Here is a 19,688-nt window from a genome sequence, read left to right as displayed (position 1 = left end):
ACCTGCAGCTCAATGAGGCCAGTTTGGACAGCAAGGATTAGCAAGGTGATCCCTTCAGTCATCCCCCTGCACAGAGAGGAAGCAACCTATTATGCTACAATATAGTCTTTGTGCCAGCGAGGCTTGTACTTGACGCGTGGCAGTCTTCTGGCAGTAGGTGAGCCAGTCTGAGTGTGGTGCAGCCTAGCAGTGTCAGCGTTCTTTTCAGTCACTGGGCGACAGCGTGCTAGATGAGTGGCATTCCAACTCTTTCCATCACTCAGCAAGAAGGCATTCAAGCCTTTGGCTTTTGTTACTGTTACAGGAGGGGTAAATCTGGGATGTCCTTTGGGAACATGGTGGGGTTTCCTTATCCTCACACTCTCTCCTGGTAGAAAAGAAGGTTTCCGTGCGTGACGCCTACCATCAGTGTAACGTTGCATTTTCAACTGATATTTCTGAACTGAGTGACGTGCAACGTATCCAGTGGAGACACAGCAGGAGGCAAAGGGAGTACATCCAGTATAGTACGCATCTTCCTGCCACACAGGAGTTCTTAGGGAGAGGGAAGTAGAGGGAAGTAGTTGCATGCGGTGTTGCACAGTAAACTTGAAGCCAATCCAGCACAGTCGCCTTCCATGGTTTCGACTGCTGGATTGATGTCTGGATACAGGTGCGGAGGGCACGATGAAACCGTTCGATTGCTCCGTTTGCAGCTGGGTAGTAGACAGATGTTCTGCTGTGGGAGATGCCTCTATTCTGGAGGAATGAGGTGAACATTACAGAGGTGAACTGTGCACCATTGTCAGTTATGATGTTCTCTGGGTTGCCATGACGACTAAAGACAGATGAGAGGAACTGAATGACATCATCAGTAGTAGCATAAGGTGAAAAGGCAAGCTCAGGCCATTTGGAGTAGTAGTCAGTCAATGTTATGACGTATCTACAAGCAGGTATTGCAGTATCAAAAGGCCCAACAATGTCAAGACCAAGTTTTTTCCACGGTCCATCAGGCAGTGGGACGGGTTGGAGAGGAGCAGGATTAGTATGTGCAGTTTTGTCATTGGACTGGCAAAGGAGGCATGAGGTTATGGCAGACTGAACTTGTGAGTCCATTTTTGGCCACCAGTAGAGATCTCTTAATCTTTGTTTTGTGCGCACAATGGTGACTTTCATGTGCCAGTGCAATCAGTTTAGGTCTCACTGAAAGTGGTGCAATGAGCCTTGAGCCTCTGAGAACATAATCACTTAGGGTTGAGAGTTCATTACGGATTTTGTAGTAAGGTGCAAGCGTGACATCAAGTGCTTTGATTGAGGCAGGCCAGCCACTTTGTATTTGTGAACGCAAAGCAACCAGTTCAGGGCAAGTTGAACAGGCAGAGTCAAAGTCCGCAACTGGAAGTGAGGACATGGCAGCAGAAACTTGGGCTACCATTTCATGATCTGAATCTGATGTGGAATGGGAAGAAACGGGCAGGGGCAGGCGAGAGAGACAGTCAGCTGTATAGTTCTGAGAACCTGGGCGGTAAATAACATCATAGTCAAAACACAGGAGGCGGGCAGACCAGCGGGCGATGCGCATGCCAACCCTATTAAACCCTTTGGTGCTCAGCAGCGTTGTCAGAGCTTGGTGGTCTGTCCGCAGAGTGAAACGTCGGCCCCACAAATACGTTCTCCATTTCTCTGCAGCCCACACACAAGCATAAGCTTCTTTTTCAACAGTTGAGTACTTTTGATCTGTTGCAGGCAGTGTGCAGGGAGCAAACGCCACAGGTTTTTCTGTGCCATCAGGTTGCACTTGAGCAAATACAGCACCAAGCCCATAGTCACTTGCATCAGTAGAGATCACAACACGCAAGGCAGGGTCAAACAGTGCCAGTGCAGGACTATTCACCAGGAGTTTTTTTACTTCTTCAAAGCTCGCTTGTGCACCTGAAGTCCATGTGAAAGTGTTCTTGTCGTTAGCACAGGCACACATAGGGGCTACAACAGTTGCAAAGTTTGGCAAAACTTGGAGTACCATGACACCAAGTCCAAGAAGGATCTCAAACTGAGGGAACTGGGGAGGATTAAAGGGGCAGCACAGCAGCGTTTTGGAAAACAGTGTAAAGGCTTTTCAGGAAGCTTTTAGGACGCTGTGAAAATACTGAATTTGAATAGTGGAGGCTAGAAGTAGTGAATGTATCCTTCCTCTCTATCATTAGATGGAGAGAGTGTACAAAGGCCGGCATAGTGGGTCTGTGGCCACTCTTGCTTGCACTTTTGCGTGTCCGTCAGCCAGCTGTGGAGAAGAGCAAAGTTTTTACATGCAAAGAGCTGAAGTGAAAAGCAGTGTTCCAAACAATGAAATGTGTCCACTCTTTGTGCTTTTCATGCAGTAATGTTTGATGTTTGAAGCTATTTCTGCTGTTGTCCCATTCCCGGTGAAATCCGCTGTCCCTCCAATCCCGATCCTCTTGCAAAGCAATCAGCATTTGTCAGACGCATCAGTCATTGGCGGTACTCAGACAGGATCCTGGATGACTACACGTCTGGGGTGGCTAAGAGAGCAATTGAAGGATGCCATGTTTACTGAATATGTGCCTAATTTTGTCAGGACATAGCTGGGTCCATTGCTTCTGCGTGCTCTATTTTCACAAGCAAAGGCCTGGCTCTTTCTCAGGTGATCTCCATGCCGTGGCTTCTTCTCAAATCAACGTCTGGACTGCCGCAAAACAGCTGACCGTTGTTGACAGGATTCGAACCTGTGCGGGGAGACCCCAATGGATTTCGAGTCCATCGCCTTGACCGCTCGGCCACAACAACCACATTTGGTTTTGGAGCTACATACTTGAAAGACATACGTCTTCCAAGTCCTACGCCACACGTCTTTCAAGTAGGATGTGCACAACAACGGCCACGCTGGATTGTAAATGCGGTAGCTGCATGACTTTGGTGAGAAAGCTTGTGGTTTTGCAGTTCCGTGAGATCGGTGCAGCACAGCTGCGGTTGAAGCTAGCTGGCTGACATTAGCTTGCTTGTTTGCATGAACAGTAACACACACAGCTGATGATTTTGCCACCGCAAAGAGCTGATCAGTACATGGTTAGTAAAATGTTATCTTCATTCCAAACATTCAGCACAATATTTAAAGTGGGACTGGGTGTCTTTATGAAGAAGTAGCGTGTCCAATCACAGTTTCATGTAAGAAGGTATATGTATGAAGTGATGAGAACTCAAAGCCTGTGTGAACAGTGTCTTTCCACAGCAAACGGTAGCAGCGAGGCCGATGAAGAATGCACCTGGCCTGACATTGTAAGCCTTTGCAGAAAGAGCGGAGAACGTTTTTACTGTAAAACAGTACGCAGCCCACATGCTTGAACAGCACTGCGAGAAGCAACTGCGATGGCCGGGAATCGAACCCGGGTCAACTGCTTGGAAGGCAGCTATGCTCGCCACTATACCACCATCGCTGTGAAAAACTGCAACATCACTGAGTCATTGTCCGGCTTATGAAGCTTTCAGGACAATTAACAAGGTGGGCATTGTGATTACTCGCTTGTCAGGTTCTAAACTGGTCAAAAGGTAGATCACTAAAAAGACTAGTGCTCTCATGCAACTGCACATTTAATCTCATCAGCTAAGCTTCTTTGCTACTCAAGTGTGGCCTCTCACGCATTTAAACTCTTGTGTGATTTTTAGCACCTTGAGAGTCGCAATGGTCACGCGAGTTCTTCAGGTCACAGCAGACAAGGTGCGAATAGGTGTGAATCTGTCTTGGGACGAATCTGGGACGAGGACGTCTTTGGCTCCTCTCTCAAGTTATTGGACTTTGGCAAAAAGGTTTCACGCTTAATTAAAAAATGAGAGCAAGTGTCTGTGTCCCGAATACAAAGTGGGAGCTGGTTCCACAGAGAGGGGCCTGAAAAGTGATGGCTCTGCCTTCCATTGTACTTTTAAATCCCCTCGGAAGACAGCAGTCTGAGAGCAAAGCACTCTGTTGGGATGATATGGCACTGTGAGATCTTGTAGACAAAATTGGGGGTGATTATTCAAGACCTTGTGTGTGTGAGGGCAAGTATTTGGATTTTTATTTGGGATTTAATTGGGAGCCAATGAAGAGAGAAGTCCATATGGGGGAAATATACTCTCTCCTTCCAGTCCCTGACTGTGCTCTGGATGCAGCGTTTTGGAAAATAGTGTAAAGGCTTTTCAGGAAGCTTTTAGGACACTGTGAAAATACTCAATTTGAATAGTGGAGGCTAGAAGTAGTGAATGTATCCTTCCTCTCTATCATTAGATGGAGAGAGTGTACAAAGGCCGGCATAGTGGGTGTACCAGAGCAGGGCTGTGTGTAAAGCACAGCCAGGCAGCTGAACACTGTATTGTTCTCTATTTTGTCCTCTTTGAGCGCGAGACAAGCCACCACAGCTGGCAACACCTGTCAGTGAACACATTCAGGATGAAGATGGGAAGTGAGGAAGAACTGCTGTCAGTGCTGGAAGAGCTCGACCCCCTCCCCATCACTGCGCAGTCTCAGCAGCCCTCACCCACCCCTGCCTCTCCTGTAGATGCCTCTCAAACTGCATCAGTTCAACCCCGAGTTGAATTATTCCAAGACCGAGATGAGCCCATCTGTTTTGCTGAAATCCAAGAAGACATGTGGTCAGTGCTTGACTACCTCCCCGTCTCTCAGCAGTCTAATGTGCTCTCCTCTCCTCATTCACACAACTACTCGACTCCTAAACAAAATCTCATCTGTCCTGCTGATTCCCCTCCATCCAAACTGGCGTCCTCCCCTGTTGCATTCACTGAATTGCCGTCAACAACCCCCATCTTTTGCCAACTAATGAAAAACAATAATTTCACTATAGACGATTGGACCGATTTCAATTGAATTAAACTGTTACTCCTGTTATTTCAACATCTGTCTTTGTGTAAATAAATGAAAAAACAAACAAAAGATGCTTCTGTCATAAGTTACAGCAGGATGAAACAACCTTCATGTAGTTCTTGTTTTTAACACTGCAAACCTTCTTTAGTTCTTTTGTTTCCTTTCATATTCAGCACACATCTGTCAGTGTCCACTAACTGTCAGGGAAAAGCCAGATAAAAACACTGTGGGGTCTTTTGGGACACGTGCTCGTTGGGTTTACTCATAGATATCAGAAATGATCTGTTCTGTATTCAAAGGATACACGAAGGACGTTTGTATTAAATGCAATATAGCGACTGATCATATGCTGCTTTCTTTGGGGGCTTTTCACCACCATGTTACACAAATCCAGTTTCTAACTGAAAAGAAAATCCTTCACCATTTTCTAATCAAATTCCCTGGTTTCCCATGTCAGAGATGTCATGGCTGAAAGGATCATCGCCTATTGAGCTCAAAGCTAAACTCTTGTGTAGGGCCTCTTTCCATGTTGCACCATTCATTTTAAAAAGTCCTGGTAACAAGAGACAGAGGTGACTTGATGTATTACAGTTACTTCCCAATTTACAGAAATGATGTGACTTCTGACATTTTCCTAGCAGGAAATGTGCTACTGTGGGACACTGAAAGAATAAACAGCAAGGCACGTTTTGTTTTAATAACTTTTCTTTACTTCATTTGTATGAACTAGGTTTACCTTACAAAATCTTATACTGTATATAATGTTTTATGTTTAATTCATGTCAATGTCAGCTCGTGTTTACTCGGGTGAGCAGTACCGGCCCACAAAGAGAATGCTCTTGGTGGGTTTATGTCGGATGAAGAAGATGAAGTGATGATCAAAGAACATTTCAAAGCCCACACTGAGAAGTTGTTCAGAAAAAGAAGTTGAACCTGACCAAGATGAAATCCAAAATTGGGAATTAATTGTTTTATTGTATTATTTTTAATGTCACATATGGTGTTGTGTAATCCGTGTATGTATTATGTGTCTCTGCTGATGTGTTTCATGCCTCACTTTCATTTTACTGTAATTAGGCTAGTTTTAAGTTTCTTGAGTATTCTGATAAGGATACTGTGTAGTATGATTTGCAAATGAAGAGGAATCAATTAGTCTTAAATTAATTGACTAAGAGAAATGAAGCGTTGGAAGAATGTTATGTTGATGACTATGAGGTTTCTGGGGTTTATTCAATAGAGCAACAACTGTGTGGGATCTTTATACAAATTCTTATATTCTATTTAGAGCTTGCTTTAAAGTATGTTAGCAAAAAAACAGCGCACGCATTCGTTTTCACGATTTTTGTTCTTCTTTAGTCATTGGGTCTTTTTAGGTGGTACCTCCAGGTACCACAAGGGGGGATGTGGTGGATTTTTGTGTGATATGTATAACTATACACTATATATCTATGTGCACTGAACATATATATTTTAACTTTCATGTAGAGTCTTAAGCACAAGACATTTTGCTTCACCATGGTTTATTAAGGTGGTGCAGTAACAGGGCAGTTAATGCTGCTGAGAGTTCTCCTGCCTAACTCGCTCTCCAGCTAACTAACCTTCCCTAACGTCTTTCATGCAGCACATGTCTGTATCTATTTTTTCTACTCTTTTACAGAGCATCTTTTTGAGTGTCTTGATTTTAATTGGATCTAAAAGGGTTGGATCTCCACATCGTTGGTGGAAGAAGATTATCAGGATGGCTTCAAAATTTGCGACTACAGCCCCTCTTCTGTGGAACCAGCTTCCAGTTTGGATTCGGGAGACAGACACTATCTCTACTTTCAAGATTAGGCTTAAAACTTTCCTCTTTGGTAAAGTATATATTTAGGGCTGGACCAGGTGACCTTGAATCCTCCCTTAGTTATGCTGCAATAGATGTAGGCTGCCGGGGATTCCCATGATGCATTGAGTTTTTCCTTTCCAGTCACCTTTCTCACTCAGTATGAGTTAACTGCATTGAATCATATCTGTTATTAACCTCTGTCTCTCTTCCACAGCATGTCTTTTATCCTGTTTTCCTTCTCTTACCCCAACCGGTTGCAGCAGATGGCCCCGCCCCTCCCTGAGCCTGGTTCTGCTGGAGGTTTCTTCCTGTTAAAAGGGAGTTTTTCCTTCCCACTGTCGCCCAAGTGCTTGCTCATAGGGGGTCATATGATTGTTGGGTTGTTCTCTGTATCTATGAAGCACCTTGAGGCGACTTTTGTTGTGATTTGGCGCTATATAAATAAAATTGAATTGAATTGAATTGTGTTAACTTGTGTAGTTACACAAGTTACACAGGCAGAATGCCATGTGAACCCTGTCTCCAGGTGGAAAACAGAATGAGCGATACACCTGCTGTCAGGCCTGCAGGGTTTCTCCCTGTGATGTTCTTCTCTGTCTTGTGGTTGACATTTTTTTTTTTTTACTGGCACAAATAATTTGTGGGGCGTCTTATTGTGACACCTGATTGTTGTAGTATTTTTAAAATGGCTGTGCAAAAAAATAAAAATAAGAACCCCAGATGCATTGCCTGCATTTTTAGATGAATAGTTGTATATAACTTTATTATTTACAAAATTTTTGTTTAATTTTAATTTAAAATAATTACCACTTATATTTGCATTTCAAGTTATGAAAATAATTTACTAAACATGTCTGTGGTTTTTATAGTAAAGAGAAAATATAACTACTACTAGGGTTTTATGTGTTTGTGTGATTTCAGACCAGTTGTTTTAATAACTGTAAATTTGGACGTGTGAGGTTGTGCTGAAAAGAATGATACCAAGAAAGACAAGGTAAAAAAACAACAACAATCAAAAGCAGCCAAAAATGGCCAATTATATTTTGGACCTCAGAATATTGACCCAACAAATCATGAAAAATGAGGTTTCAATAATTGTTTGTGACAGTGCAGCTTTCTGGCAGTAGTAGTAGTCAGTACAATTTGATTTTTTTCTAACAAAAACAGTATGAAACTTAAGTTAGACTTGTGTTTGGAAATGAGCCCCCGCCCAGTGTTGTGTAGCTTTCTGGATTTTATACTTATTGGTTACATATTTATTTATTATACAGGCTATACAGTACACACATTTTATGTAACTGAAATGTTTAATTATGTGGGCTATAGAAAATAATTAAGTTATAGACCATATTTATATGAAACATATGCTTAATGTATATTAATCATATGTAACACCTGCATATGTCTTTAAAACAAGGCTTTGATTTTGCCACCCCATTTGATTTCCATGCCAGCCTGGAAAAATTTCTCTAGATCCGCCCCTGGACCTGTCCTGGACCAGCAACACCAAATCAGTGACTAAAAGAGCTCAGCAGCGACTGCATTTTAAGAGACGACTGAAGAAGGTGCACATCCCCAAACCCATCTTTAATACTTTCTACAGAGGTACCATGCAGAGCATCCTAACCCGCTGCATCACAGTCTGGTATGAAAACTGTCATGCGTCCAATCGCAGAGCCCTCCAGAGGATTGTGTGGACCGCACAGCGTGTTATTGGCAGCTCTCTACCCAGTCTACAGGATATTTACACCTCACTGGGAAAGCCACTAGCATCATGGCTGACCCGCATCACCCTTCCCATCAACTGTTTACCACACTTCCCTCCAGAAGACGACTGCGTCATCAGGAGCAGGTCGGCAAGATTGTGCAATAGCATTTTCCCCCAAAGCAGTTTGGCTCCTGAACACCATGGTTCCCTCCTCTGCACTGAAAACTTCTCCACACACTTCTTGGACTACATAATACTCTCCTCTAATTATTATTACTATTATGATGTGAACATTTTGTGCACTTAAATCTTACTGTGCTAATGACCCCTGCATCAGCACCTTGTTTGGAATAGCAGTGGAGAAGACATAGATTCAATGCTGCAGACGTCTGAGCAAAGAAAGCTTCTAGAAGAGTAAAGACTAGCTAGAAGAATGAAGATTCACAGAGTAAATGTGAAAATTCATCACAGGGCTCTATGCACTTGATTAACTGACCATGAGCAAGTTTGCTAGTCTGGAGCATTCAGATCCACCACAAAGACTGTTCAGTGCTCACAGAAACTGCACAATACCCAAGAGCTGCATCTGAGCCTCTACAGGCCTTAAACAGCATGTTAATGTTCAAGACAGTTTAATTAGAAAAAGACAAAACAAGTATGGTTGGTCTGGAAGGGCCGCCAGGAGAAAGCTTCTTGTCTCTAAAGAGAACACAACAACTCAGTTGAGGTTTGCAAATTTGCCCTTGAAAGCTTCTGGAGCAACATATTTTTAAAAGATGAGACTAAAGTGGAGGTTTGGTCATAATGCACAGCAGTAACTTCAGCAAAAATCAAACACAGCACAAACACCTCAAATCCACTGTCAAGTACGCTGGTTCAATTGTGGTGATTTGAGCTTGTTCTGCAGACACAAGCAATAAGCACCTTGCAGTCCACGAACTCCTCTGTATGCCAAAGTTTTCTAGAGTCAAATGTGAGGCCGTCTGTCCAACAGCTAAAGCTTCTCCTAAATTAGGCCATGCAACAGGATAATGAGCCCAAGCACAGCAGCAAATCTACTGCATGGAAGTCCAGACCTCAACCTGACAGAAATGCTGTGTATAAAGAAATGCTTGCAAATGTTGATGAATTGAAGTTATTGCTGCTAACTGCTGCTTCTGTAACCGACTCAATCATAGAATGATTATGATATTGAAAAAGACAAATGCCTGAATCCTAAATTGTGGATATCCTTTTGTTGTGATCTAAAATGTAACACTAAATGTGATTAAAACACTAAAAATCTGGACTCTTGGGCTCAACAACTGCAAGGATCACCAGCCCGAGGAAAACACAAAATACACATGACCCGGTGACAAAGACAATTCATTCTTGAATGAAGACATTGATCTGACTTTTTAAAATTTTGCCAATTGTGTTTATTATTAAATTATTGAGGAAATAGAAACGGGGGAGGGGTTTTAAAGAAGAAGGTAAAGGAAAGGGATAGAAAGGAGGAAAGAGATAGAGGAGAGAAAACCCCAACAATCCCCTCTGAGCAAGCACTAGGTGCGACAGTGGATAGGAAAAACTCCCTTTAAAGGAAGAAACCTATGACAGAACCAGGCTCTAGAGGGGGCAGTCAACTGTCGGGACTGGTTGGGGGGTGAGGGTGAAAAGAGAGAGGGGGGGGGAGGGGGAGGAGATGGGACAGGTGATAGGAGTTAAAGGGAGACAGGGGAGGGAGAGGTGTCAGGAGAGAAAGGGAGAGAAAGAGAGAGGAGAGGTGAAAATTAAGATGGAACAGACGAGGTGACATTAGCAGTAGAAAAAGTAGAAAAAGTAGAAAAAGCAGGAGTGTCCCTCCTCCAGAAGAAGCAGAAGCGTTTTTTCTTCTTTTCCATGAGCTTTTCCACGAGCACTTTTTTCTCTAGGATGAGGGTTCTCAACTGATCGATTGTTTCTGCATTCTCCTGCTCAAGTCTCTTGCATGTTTTCTCCACTTCTTCTAATTTGGCTTGTTTGTCTTCGAGCCTTTCTTTCATTTCTTTAGATGTTGCCTCCTGCATTAGCTTTGCCTCGTGCAGCTCTGTATAACTCTGTTGTAATTTGTTGTGCGTGTCTTCCAACTGCTGACTTCTGCTCTCGATTTCTTGAAGTGAACACTGCAGGTCTTCGTTTGTTTTCTCTAGTTGTTGCTTTAGCACCTGCATCTCAGTGTTTTTGCACTTCACGTTGTCTGAAAGTTCCTCGACTTCTGTGTTTTTTCTCAGCATGTCATTGAGCTTACTCTGCATCTCTGAGCATTGGTTTTGCAGTTTTTCCTTTTCCTCTTCCAGTTCAGTTGTTTTGTAGTTCAGTTTGTTATAAAGTTCTTGCAGGTTTTGGTTTTTCCTCTCAAAGTCCTGGAGAATTTCTTTGTCTTCTTTCTGCTTTATTTCCTGTTGTTCTTGGTCTTGAAGCAGCTCTTGATATTTGTGCAGTGTTTCATCAAGCTTTACCTGCAGCGCTCCGTATTGTTCCTGCACACCTTGGAGTTGGCACTGCGTGTCTCTCTGGTCCAGTTTTTCTTTCTCTTCAAGGATTTCTTTATTCTTTTGCAGAGCTTCATCAAGCATTACTTGCGAGCCTTCGTTGTGTTTCTCGATGTTCTGAAGTTTGCAATCCAGATGTTTCTGTTTCATGTCTTGCTGTTCTTTCTCTTGAAGGAAATCTTTATTTCTTTGCAGTGCTTTATCAAGTTTCATTTTCAGCGCTGTGTATTTTTCCTGCACGTCTTCAAGCTTGCAGTCCGTTTGTTTCTGTTTAATTTCTTGTTGCTTTTGTTCTTGAAGCAACTCTTTATTTTTGTTCAGTGTTTTATCAAGCTTTACCTGAAGCGCTTTGTATTTTTCCTCCATGCCTTGGAGTTTGCACTGCTTCATGTCCTGTTGTTGTTTTTCTTGGAGGAGTTCTTAATTTTTTTTGCAGAGCTTCATTAAGCTTGATTTGCAAGCCTTTGTTGTGTTTCTCCAGGTCCTGGAGCTTGAAATCCATTTCCTTCTGTTTTATCTCCTGTAGCCTTTTTTCTTGAAGAAACTCTTCATTTGTGTGCGGTCTTTCATCAAGCTTTACTTGCAGCTCCTGATTCTTTTTGTCCTTCAGCACTAGTTTTTCTAGTGCTTTATCAAGCTTTGCTTGGAGCTCAAAGTTTCTTCCCTGTCTAGGAGTTCCATTTCTTTCAACTTTTGAATATCTTCCTTTTCTAGAAGCTGGTTGAATGATTTGTCTACTTGATCAGGAAGTTGAATTTTGTCTTCCTGATCACAAAGAGGAGAGTTGGGCTTTACTGTTTTTTTCTGTTTTCTCTGAGACATGTTTGAATCTGTAAACTGTCACTCTGTTTATATCTGAATTAACTAATTTCAAGAAAGTGTTGAAATTACCTGGACTGCCTCAGCCCAGGTGATGTAACATTAGCAGACAGAGGGTTTGATGTTGCAGAATCTTTGGAGCTGTGCCATGCTGAACTGAAGAGCCCAGCTTTCACCAAAAGGAAGAACTAACTGGGCCCTAGATTGCCCAATCAAACCTCTTAATGCCACCTGCCCTCTCCTACATTAACTGTGGGCTCACCTTGTAGAACAGAGTTGAGTGTGGAAGAAATGGCAAAAATATGGAGCTGAAAAGCTGAGAGAGAAAAAGAAATGATAAATAAATCAATGTGTCAAATTAACTGACATGTTAGCTGGTGGAGTGCCCACTGCATTATATATATATCATCTCTTTTTTATAATAAATAATCAAAAACTTTATTTAAACTAAGATTTTAAAAAATATGTGCCGTGATTGATGTGCTCTCAGACATGTGCTTCAATCCACACACAAATACAAAACAATCTGACCACACGTACAACTGTTTCACAAACTCTATAAAGCATTCACACTCCAATGGATGCATCAGAAAGCAGCTTGGGATTACAATCTTGTCCAAGGATATTTCGCCTGCAGACTGGAGCAGCCAGGGATCAAACCAGAAAACTTTCTGATCAAAAGCTGACTTGTACTAAATGCTGAACGGCAGCCAACCCATTTTAGCCATTTAATGAATGTGCCATTTAATCTTGGCTGCAGCCAAGATTAAATGGCACATTCATTAATTACAGAGTTACGGATTGTTACATGGAACTCAAAAGAAATAATGAACCCATCTCGTGTCCTGTGTCTTCTATAGCTGTCTGTACTTTTACTTCCAAAGTTCATCAGCAAACAGTTTGCAGGCCTCTAATTATCAGGCTGTACTCAAGCGCTTGAATTCAACCTAAAAGCTGTGCTGTCATACAGAACCAAGTACCCTCCGCGGAAACTATAGCTAATGTCACAACTGGATCTGATGAGACAACATCAGTTTGTTTGTTTTGCTTTCATAACAAATAGTTTGAGCCATATACAAATACAGAAGTGACAAAAGGAAACATATTTACAATCCAAAGTCAGACTAACAGTTTTCAGTAGCACAGTCTTTTATTTACAGTCTGCTTCTCCTGGTGGTAAACCTCTATCACATGTTTGGATTAAAAATTAGGCCTATATAGCTGCTGGTTCCAGTTTAAGCAATATGTTAAAAATACTAAATTCTTCATTGATTTGAGCTGTGGGGTTTGCTATACACTGGCAGAAAATTGTAGAGTAAATGGTGAAAACGAACAAACCAAATAACAAGATCCTTGAATTCCATCTTTTTTATTAACAGAAACTCCAACAAATTTGTGCCCAATCGATGATGTTTGGGACATGAAAAGTCCAGTCCAGCAGGTGGCGGTAATGCGCCTTAAAGCTTTAACCGCCAAAAAATACAAGAGCAGAAGAAGAAGAAGCCGAGTTCCCGCTTTATGGCGTTTTTCTCTCCGATTATTGTCAAGACTGATTTAACACTTAAAGGTAAGTATCGAGCTAATATTAATCCGAGTCTAGTTAATCTTGAGTTTAGCTCCTGAATGAGGCTTTCTGTTGCTCTCCTCGGTGTCTCTTCTCAAGTTTTTGTGAACAAGTTGGAAAAAAAAATCTGACTAAATTGACTCAAGCTGCTTTAAACTAATTCACAGAAAGATATCACCAAAAGGTTGTGAAACACAGAGAAGAAAAGAATTTATTAGAAGAAAGCTTTTAAATGAGCTCATTGTAATCAGAGTTTGTGTTGTTTTATTAGTCTGTTATTAAGGCTACTTAGCATCTCTGTGGCACCTGCACAGCTTATGAATGCAGCTTGCTAACTAAGCTAGCTAGCGCCACCCTTCTTCCATATAAGGTCACTTCCGGCTCCAAAAGACCCAACATGTTGGCGGTAAAAGTGCTATAATGAAATACATTTATGAGAAATGTAAAAATAAATGTGTTCCAGGCTAAAACACAGCTGCCTTTATCAGCGCAAAGTTGTGATGAGGCTTACTCAGATGATGGCTCAGATTTCTACACCCACTCGGATATACAGATGAAATCAAGACCTGGGGCCCGTTCTTCGTACGTCGCTTACTACATCCAAGATCAAATGACACATCCAAGATCAAATCATCGCGCTAACCGTGAGCTCGCTAATCCGGTTCCCCGAACACACCTGCTGTTGACGATTACTACAGCTGGACGCAGGAATGTGACATCACTGGGTGTCGTAAAAGGGGCTACGCATCGATAGTAGAAACATTGATCGGCAACCCGCTGATTGGTCGGCGAAAATGTCCAAGGGGCGTGCTCGGTATTTTCCGGCAGCAGAGCAAGAACTCATGAGTGAGGGATTTCAGGAGTTTCAGAGTTTAATTAAAACGCAAGAGAACACTGCAAAGGCTGCAAAAGCAAGGAGAGAGGGCTGGCAGAAAGTTGCTGACAAATCAAACTCGTAGGTAATTTAATAATAATAATAATAATGGATTGGGTTTATATAGCGCTTTCCAAGGCACCCAAAGCGCTTTACGATACCACTATTCATTCACTCCCACATTCACACACTGGTGGAGGCAGCTACGGTTGTAGCCAGGCTGCCATATCGCGCCATCGGCCCCTCTGGCCAACACCAGTTGGCGGTAGGGTAGATCTATCATATGACACTATATTGTCCAATATCATATGGCATTATATTATATTATAATATGTTATATTATATCCCCTTTCACATTAGAGCCACAACAGGACCCACAAGAACATGGGAACAAGTAAAAGTGGAATACAGGAGTATTCTACAGAATGGTAATATTTATCTCTTAGATTGCTTTGCGTCTCTTGGCAAGGTAATACTGGCCTGTAATACTCTGTTAGTTTGTTCATAACAGCAACCAAGAAAAGGGCAGAGGAAAAAAAGACAGGTGGTGGTCCTGCACCCCCTCGTCAACAAGTTGGTTAAGTAAATAATACCCTCACGGGAATATCGATATCTCTCTATGAGCACACTGTCGCGCTGAGCTAAAGGATCCTGTCTATCCCGCAATATACGCTGAATTCTGAGGACTCTCCTTATCAATCTTGCACCTTCCGCAATGGGTTGGTCGCGCATACGGACAGGACATGGCTGCGACAGACTTCCCAAATCCACCTTCGCTTTTATAGCCGTGGTCTCTCATCTTGATTACACGAAGTAATTTACAATTACTACTCTGAAATATGAATTACATCTGTAATAATCACATACATGTAATAGAATGTTAATAGTACATTTCCCTTTTTTAGGAAATGACCTATATGTATCTGTGTGACATCAATAAAAGGATCAAGTGCTGCATTATCTTTAGTTACATTGATAATATTTATTTATGGTGAAACAGTGGAAAAATATCGCTGTTGCTTTCGTATAAATGAAGCGGACATACCTGCGTGGCCGCGATCTAATCCTGTTTACATAAAGTAAACCTGCTCCCGAGCAGGTTTACGCTTACGGCTCTGTTGCTATGACAGCAAGTCCCGGATGAGCTTCGGGGAACCGACTGATCCAGGATCACGCGAAATCGTCAACAATCTAATCCGGCTAACCTACTTAGCGAGGTACGAAGAACGGGCCCAAGTACATCAATACAAAAATTCACAGGATTGTTCAAAAAATAATAAATTGCATGAATATAGGAAATCTTCCTCTCAGTGACTGAGTTGTCTCATTGTGTCCTCATTTTTTATAAATCAAGGCCTGAGTAACCCAACCTTAAGTCTTCATTAAGGTTTTTGTCACATAGATAGAAAATAAACTCAGAGATTAAGCGGCTGTTATAAACAGAGTGATTAGTTTATGTAAAAAATGTAGTTTGTTGTTGTTCTGGTTTACGTGCTGAAAATGGTTTTATTTGTGTATGTTCAATGTGTTAGACTTGTACATAGTTAAATATATGATCAAATAATGTTGAATCCTGGATATGGATTTGTAAGCAATGAAATTTGAAATAAGGGGGTAGGAACAAGAAAACTTCACCCTACTCCTTTTCGAGCACACACATTCTGTAGACATAGATATTTACATGAAAACTTGATGATTTTTAAGTTTTGTTATTTTTATTTTTTTCTGTTGTTATTTCAATTATATTTGCATGTTTGAAATAAATTTTATCTATCTATCTATCTATCTATCTATCATTTCTCACGGCACACGTATATTGTCGGGTTTTTTCTTGGCCAGGGCATATTTTAAAGAGGAATTGCTCTCCTGGTACTGGTGTGCCATACTGCTGAATTTGGTATCGGTGTTCAAACCTTTTGTGTTTGTTTCAAACAAGTTGTCCACCCAAGGAAGCTAAAATGTGTTCTGTGTGTTCTCAGATGAACATATAAGACACTTTGACTCTTCAGTGCAGTGTGGAGCTTAACAAAGTTCTGTTTTGTGTCCCAGCTGATCAGGAGGAGGAGAAGAGTCTGACGGAGCAGCAGAGGAAATTTCAGCTACTTGGACTCAGCTCAGCCACTGCAGAGAAAACAATGAGCTCAACACAGAAGGTGACAGATACTAGTGTTAAGAAATACTCCATTAAAAGCTGAAGTACTGATACAGTATGTATATTTTATGCTAAACTAAGTGAACCTTGTGCAATATTAATGTAATGTAGAAATAATGTATACAATGTATACAATGCCTACATCTTAGACGGTGACGTTGCCTCTAAACATCAAAATGAGCAGGAAGATGTTAAAGTGGGATTCAGCAGGATTCAACCCTAAAATCAGCTGTAGTGGCTCAGTGTGGGGAAAAGGGTCACAGCTCACAATCATTTCTATTGAGAGCTCCAGTAGATTTTTTTTAATGTACAGGCTGTGATCAGCTGACCTGCTGCTCTCTGTGAATTCATCCAGATGTCTGCAGATGTTTCATGAGTTGTCCTGGCTGATTTCCTTTCTCTACACTGACAGTACACTGTCTTTATATTAGACACTAACCTGTTGGTATGTGGGTGGAGCTCAGTGAATGAATGTCAGCATCATGAGCTTAAGTTTAAGTTAATCTCTGCTACACTTGATGTAATCTAACTCTGACATGAGCACCACAGTCACTGTGCACCAGTCACACACTGTTCTTTACTTAAATCCATCACATTACAGTAAACTTGCCTGCTTATCCTGCACTAACCTGCAGAGGATTTTACTGCAGTCTTTACATCACATTGTGAGACAAACTGCACACAAACAGTTTGTGTGTTTACTGATGTTTGTTGGGCTGATAGAATCGCTGCATTTGAAATTACCTGCCACGTAAAAAATATTACTCCATTTATTCTCGCTCGTCTTCTGTATTGCTAACTAGATGTTGAAATACCGCGACCGCAACTTATCAGCACCTGCAGTCGTTCAGGTTCTGGTGGTGTTTGGTGCCACACTCCACCTTCAGGTTTAAAACTAGTGTTAATGGAGGGAGTTTGAAGCTTCAGTTTGTTCAATGACTGCATTTCACTCACTGACTCTGTATCTCTGTCACTGCAGGACCAACATGGACCGAGAAGTCAGCACTCTCAGGAGGCCGACAAACCTCAAAGAAGCAAGAGAGAGAAAAAATACACCTGTGACGAGTGTGGGAAGGATTTTACCTGGAAGTTTAAACTAAAACAACATCAGCTCATCCACACTGGAGAGAGACCGTTCAGCTGTGACTTGTGTGGAAAGTCGTTTTCCTGGAAGAATTCCCTGAAAAGACACCAAGTCGTCCACAGTGGAGTTAAAGCTTACAGCTGTGATCAGTGTGGCAGAGCTTTTACTCGAAGTAGCCACTTGCAGAGACATCTAGTTACCCACTCTGGAGTTAAGGCATACAGCTGTGACATCTGTGGAAAAACCTTCAGCCAGCTATGGAGCCGAAATATACACCTACGCATTCACTCCGGAGAAGATGTGTACTGGTGTGATCAGTGTGGTAAATACTTTACAACAGACGCACAGTTACAACACCACATGTTTACCCACACTGAGGAGAGACCTTATCAATGTGACCTGTGTGAGAAGACTTTTAAAACTCCACAGTACCTGAGAAAACACCAACAGATCCACACCAGAAAGAGACTCTACAAGTGCAGTTACTGTGAGGTTTGTATTTTTATTTTATTCTTGTAAGTTCAGTCTGACTGTTTGGAACAAGTCTGCTCATTAAATTGTGTTAGCATGTTAGCACTTCTACTGCACCGAAGAGTAGCTCTGAGCCATTATTCAGGTTTTCATTTCATTTAAGTGTAAGTCAGATGTTACTGTAATATTAAATAAGTATTGCTGTAGTATTATGGTGGTAGTATTGTAGTTATTGTAGCCCAGTAAACTGAGTGTGTTAATCGAAACAGTAAAATGTAATTGGACGTCTGCAGAGATGCTCTTTATTTCAGGCGACTTTCAGGATAAAAGTGTTGAAGGACTGACTTACACTGTCTTTGTGTCTTTGTTTAGAAGCAGAGCGACACAGATGGATCCACTTCTCAACCCTGTCATCGCTGTGGTGGTGGGAAAGACTTTCGTTGTGACATCTGTGGAAAAACTTTCAGTCACCAAGCCAGCCTAAAAATACATCAACGTAAACACACTGGAGACAAACTGAAATACTGCAAAGAATGTGGGAGAAGCTTCCCCACATCAGCTGAGTTAAAACAACATGAACTCTTTCACAGTGGGGTCAAAAAGCACCTCTGTGATCAGTGTGGGTCATCCTTCACCACTGCAGGTCACCTTAAAAGACACAAACGAGTCCACACAGGAGCGAAACCATACAAGTGCAGACACTGTGACAAAAGCTTCTCACATTCAGGTAGTCGTAACGAGCATGAACGTACACACATGGAAGGAAACTACAGCTGTGAGCAGTGTGACAAGAGCTTCAGTAATCTCAGTTCATACTCTGCACACAAACGATCCCACGTTACTAATAAACTGTTTCACTGTTACCACTGTGCCAAAACATTCACTTCATCATCTGCTCTGTGCAAACATCAGCGCGATCACGCAGGGCTGAAATCGTTCCCATCACAGGATCAGAGTGAATCTGAAGAGAGAGAAACATCCTCTGGTTTCAGAGTCCAACTTAAAACCCTGGAGATCAGGCTCCACAGAGCTCAGGTCGGCTCTCCTTAAGTTTAAGTTTAAGTTCAAATGAGGCTGTGAATCAAACTTCCTGTAGTTCCATGTTAATCTTTATAAATTGTTCTTCTGTTTGTGTTCAGTCGTTACCTTTTTTTTTCAGTGGTTGGATTAAAAATCAGTTTTCTGTTGTTTAAGTTTTTATTGAATGTATTTTGTTAAATAAAGTTAAAAAAATGTTAAATAAAGAATTGTTTGAACGACAAAGATTTTGAGCCATGATGTCATTTCCTGTATTTCAGAGTAAAGACTGAAGTGACAAATGGAAACATGTTTACAGTCATGGAATAAACACTGATGGGTCATCTGTAGGAAGTTCTATTGCTGACCTGACAGACTCGACCTTGTTTACAAAGAAAGAAAGGAACTGATGACATGTGTCAGCAGAGGCTTTCAGGGTTGTTTAGAGTAGAGCTGATAGTCTTAAAGAGAACACGGCGATTATGACAATTTAACACAATGATCTGAGAAAAATATCTGTTTCTTTCATTTTTACTGTATTCTGATCAAATTTCCAACATTCTTTTAACATTTCAAAAGAATTTGTCTTTCTTCCACTTTCACACTTGGCCCTAAAAACACCAACATCTGTGCATCACCCTTGTGTCAGTCTAATGAACCTAACATGTGAGTGATACATAACACACATTCACACTGGCTGCATATATCAGTCCGGGGGGGCAGAGCAGAACTCTGTATGAATCAGACGCGCTCACATATTCAGGCTTTCCAGAGGCGTTTACCATCAGAAGAAGCAGAACAATGAATCA

At 41.7% G+C, this 19,688-nt stretch overlaps 3 protein-coding genes and 2 non-coding genes across 5 annotated transcripts in view; 2 read left to right on the top strand and 3 right to left on the bottom strand.

Moving 5' to 3' along the window:
* Positions 1 to 19,688, top strand: part of LOC147322587 (transcription factor 7-like 1-B) — a 118,348-nt gene that overhangs the window by 63,263 nt on the left and 35,397 nt on the right. The window lies entirely within an intron of this gene.
* Positions 2,703 to 2,784, bottom strand: trnas-cga (transfer RNA serine (anticodon CGA)). The gene has a single exon. It is a non-coding gene; the product is annotated as a tRNA-Ser (tRNA).
* Positions 3,360 to 3,431, bottom strand: trnag-ucc (transfer RNA glycine (anticodon UCC)). Its single transcript has one exon. It is a non-coding gene; the product is annotated as a tRNA-Gly (tRNA).
* On the bottom strand, positions 10,158 to 11,332 carry LOC147322592 (uncharacterized). Its single transcript, XM_086307064.1, has one exon. The coding sequence runs from the start codon at positions 11,286 to 11,288 to the stop codon at positions 10,158 to 10,160; it is 1,131 nt and encodes a 376-aa protein (XP_086163190.1). The 5' UTR covers positions 11,289 to 11,332.
* LOC147322591 (uncharacterized) lies at positions 13,198 to 19,067 on the top strand. The gene is made up of 4 exons (XM_086307206.1): positions 13,198 to 13,284; positions 16,205 to 16,308; positions 17,287 to 17,883; positions 18,235 to 19,067. The coding sequence occupies exons 1-4, from the start codon at positions 13,236 to 13,238 to the stop codon at positions 18,910 to 18,912; spliced, it is 1,428 nt and encodes a 475-aa protein (XP_086163332.1). The 5' UTR covers positions 13,198 to 13,235; the 3' UTR covers positions 18,913 to 19,067.

Source organism: Aulonocara sp. 'chitande type north' Nkhata Bay, linkage group LG9 (assembly GCF_057382095.1).
Source record: "Aulonocara sp. 'chitande type north' Nkhata Bay isolate Kocher_YH1m ecotype deep benthic linkage group LG9, A_spYH_male_GT1.1, whole genome shotgun sequence".
NCBI lineage: Eukaryota > Metazoa > Chordata > Actinopteri > Cichliformes > Cichlidae > Aulonocara > Aulonocara sp. 'chitande type north' Nkhata Bay.
The sequence above is the reverse complement of the archived record's forward strand: the minus strand, read 5'-3'. Positions and strand labels throughout refer to the sequence as shown.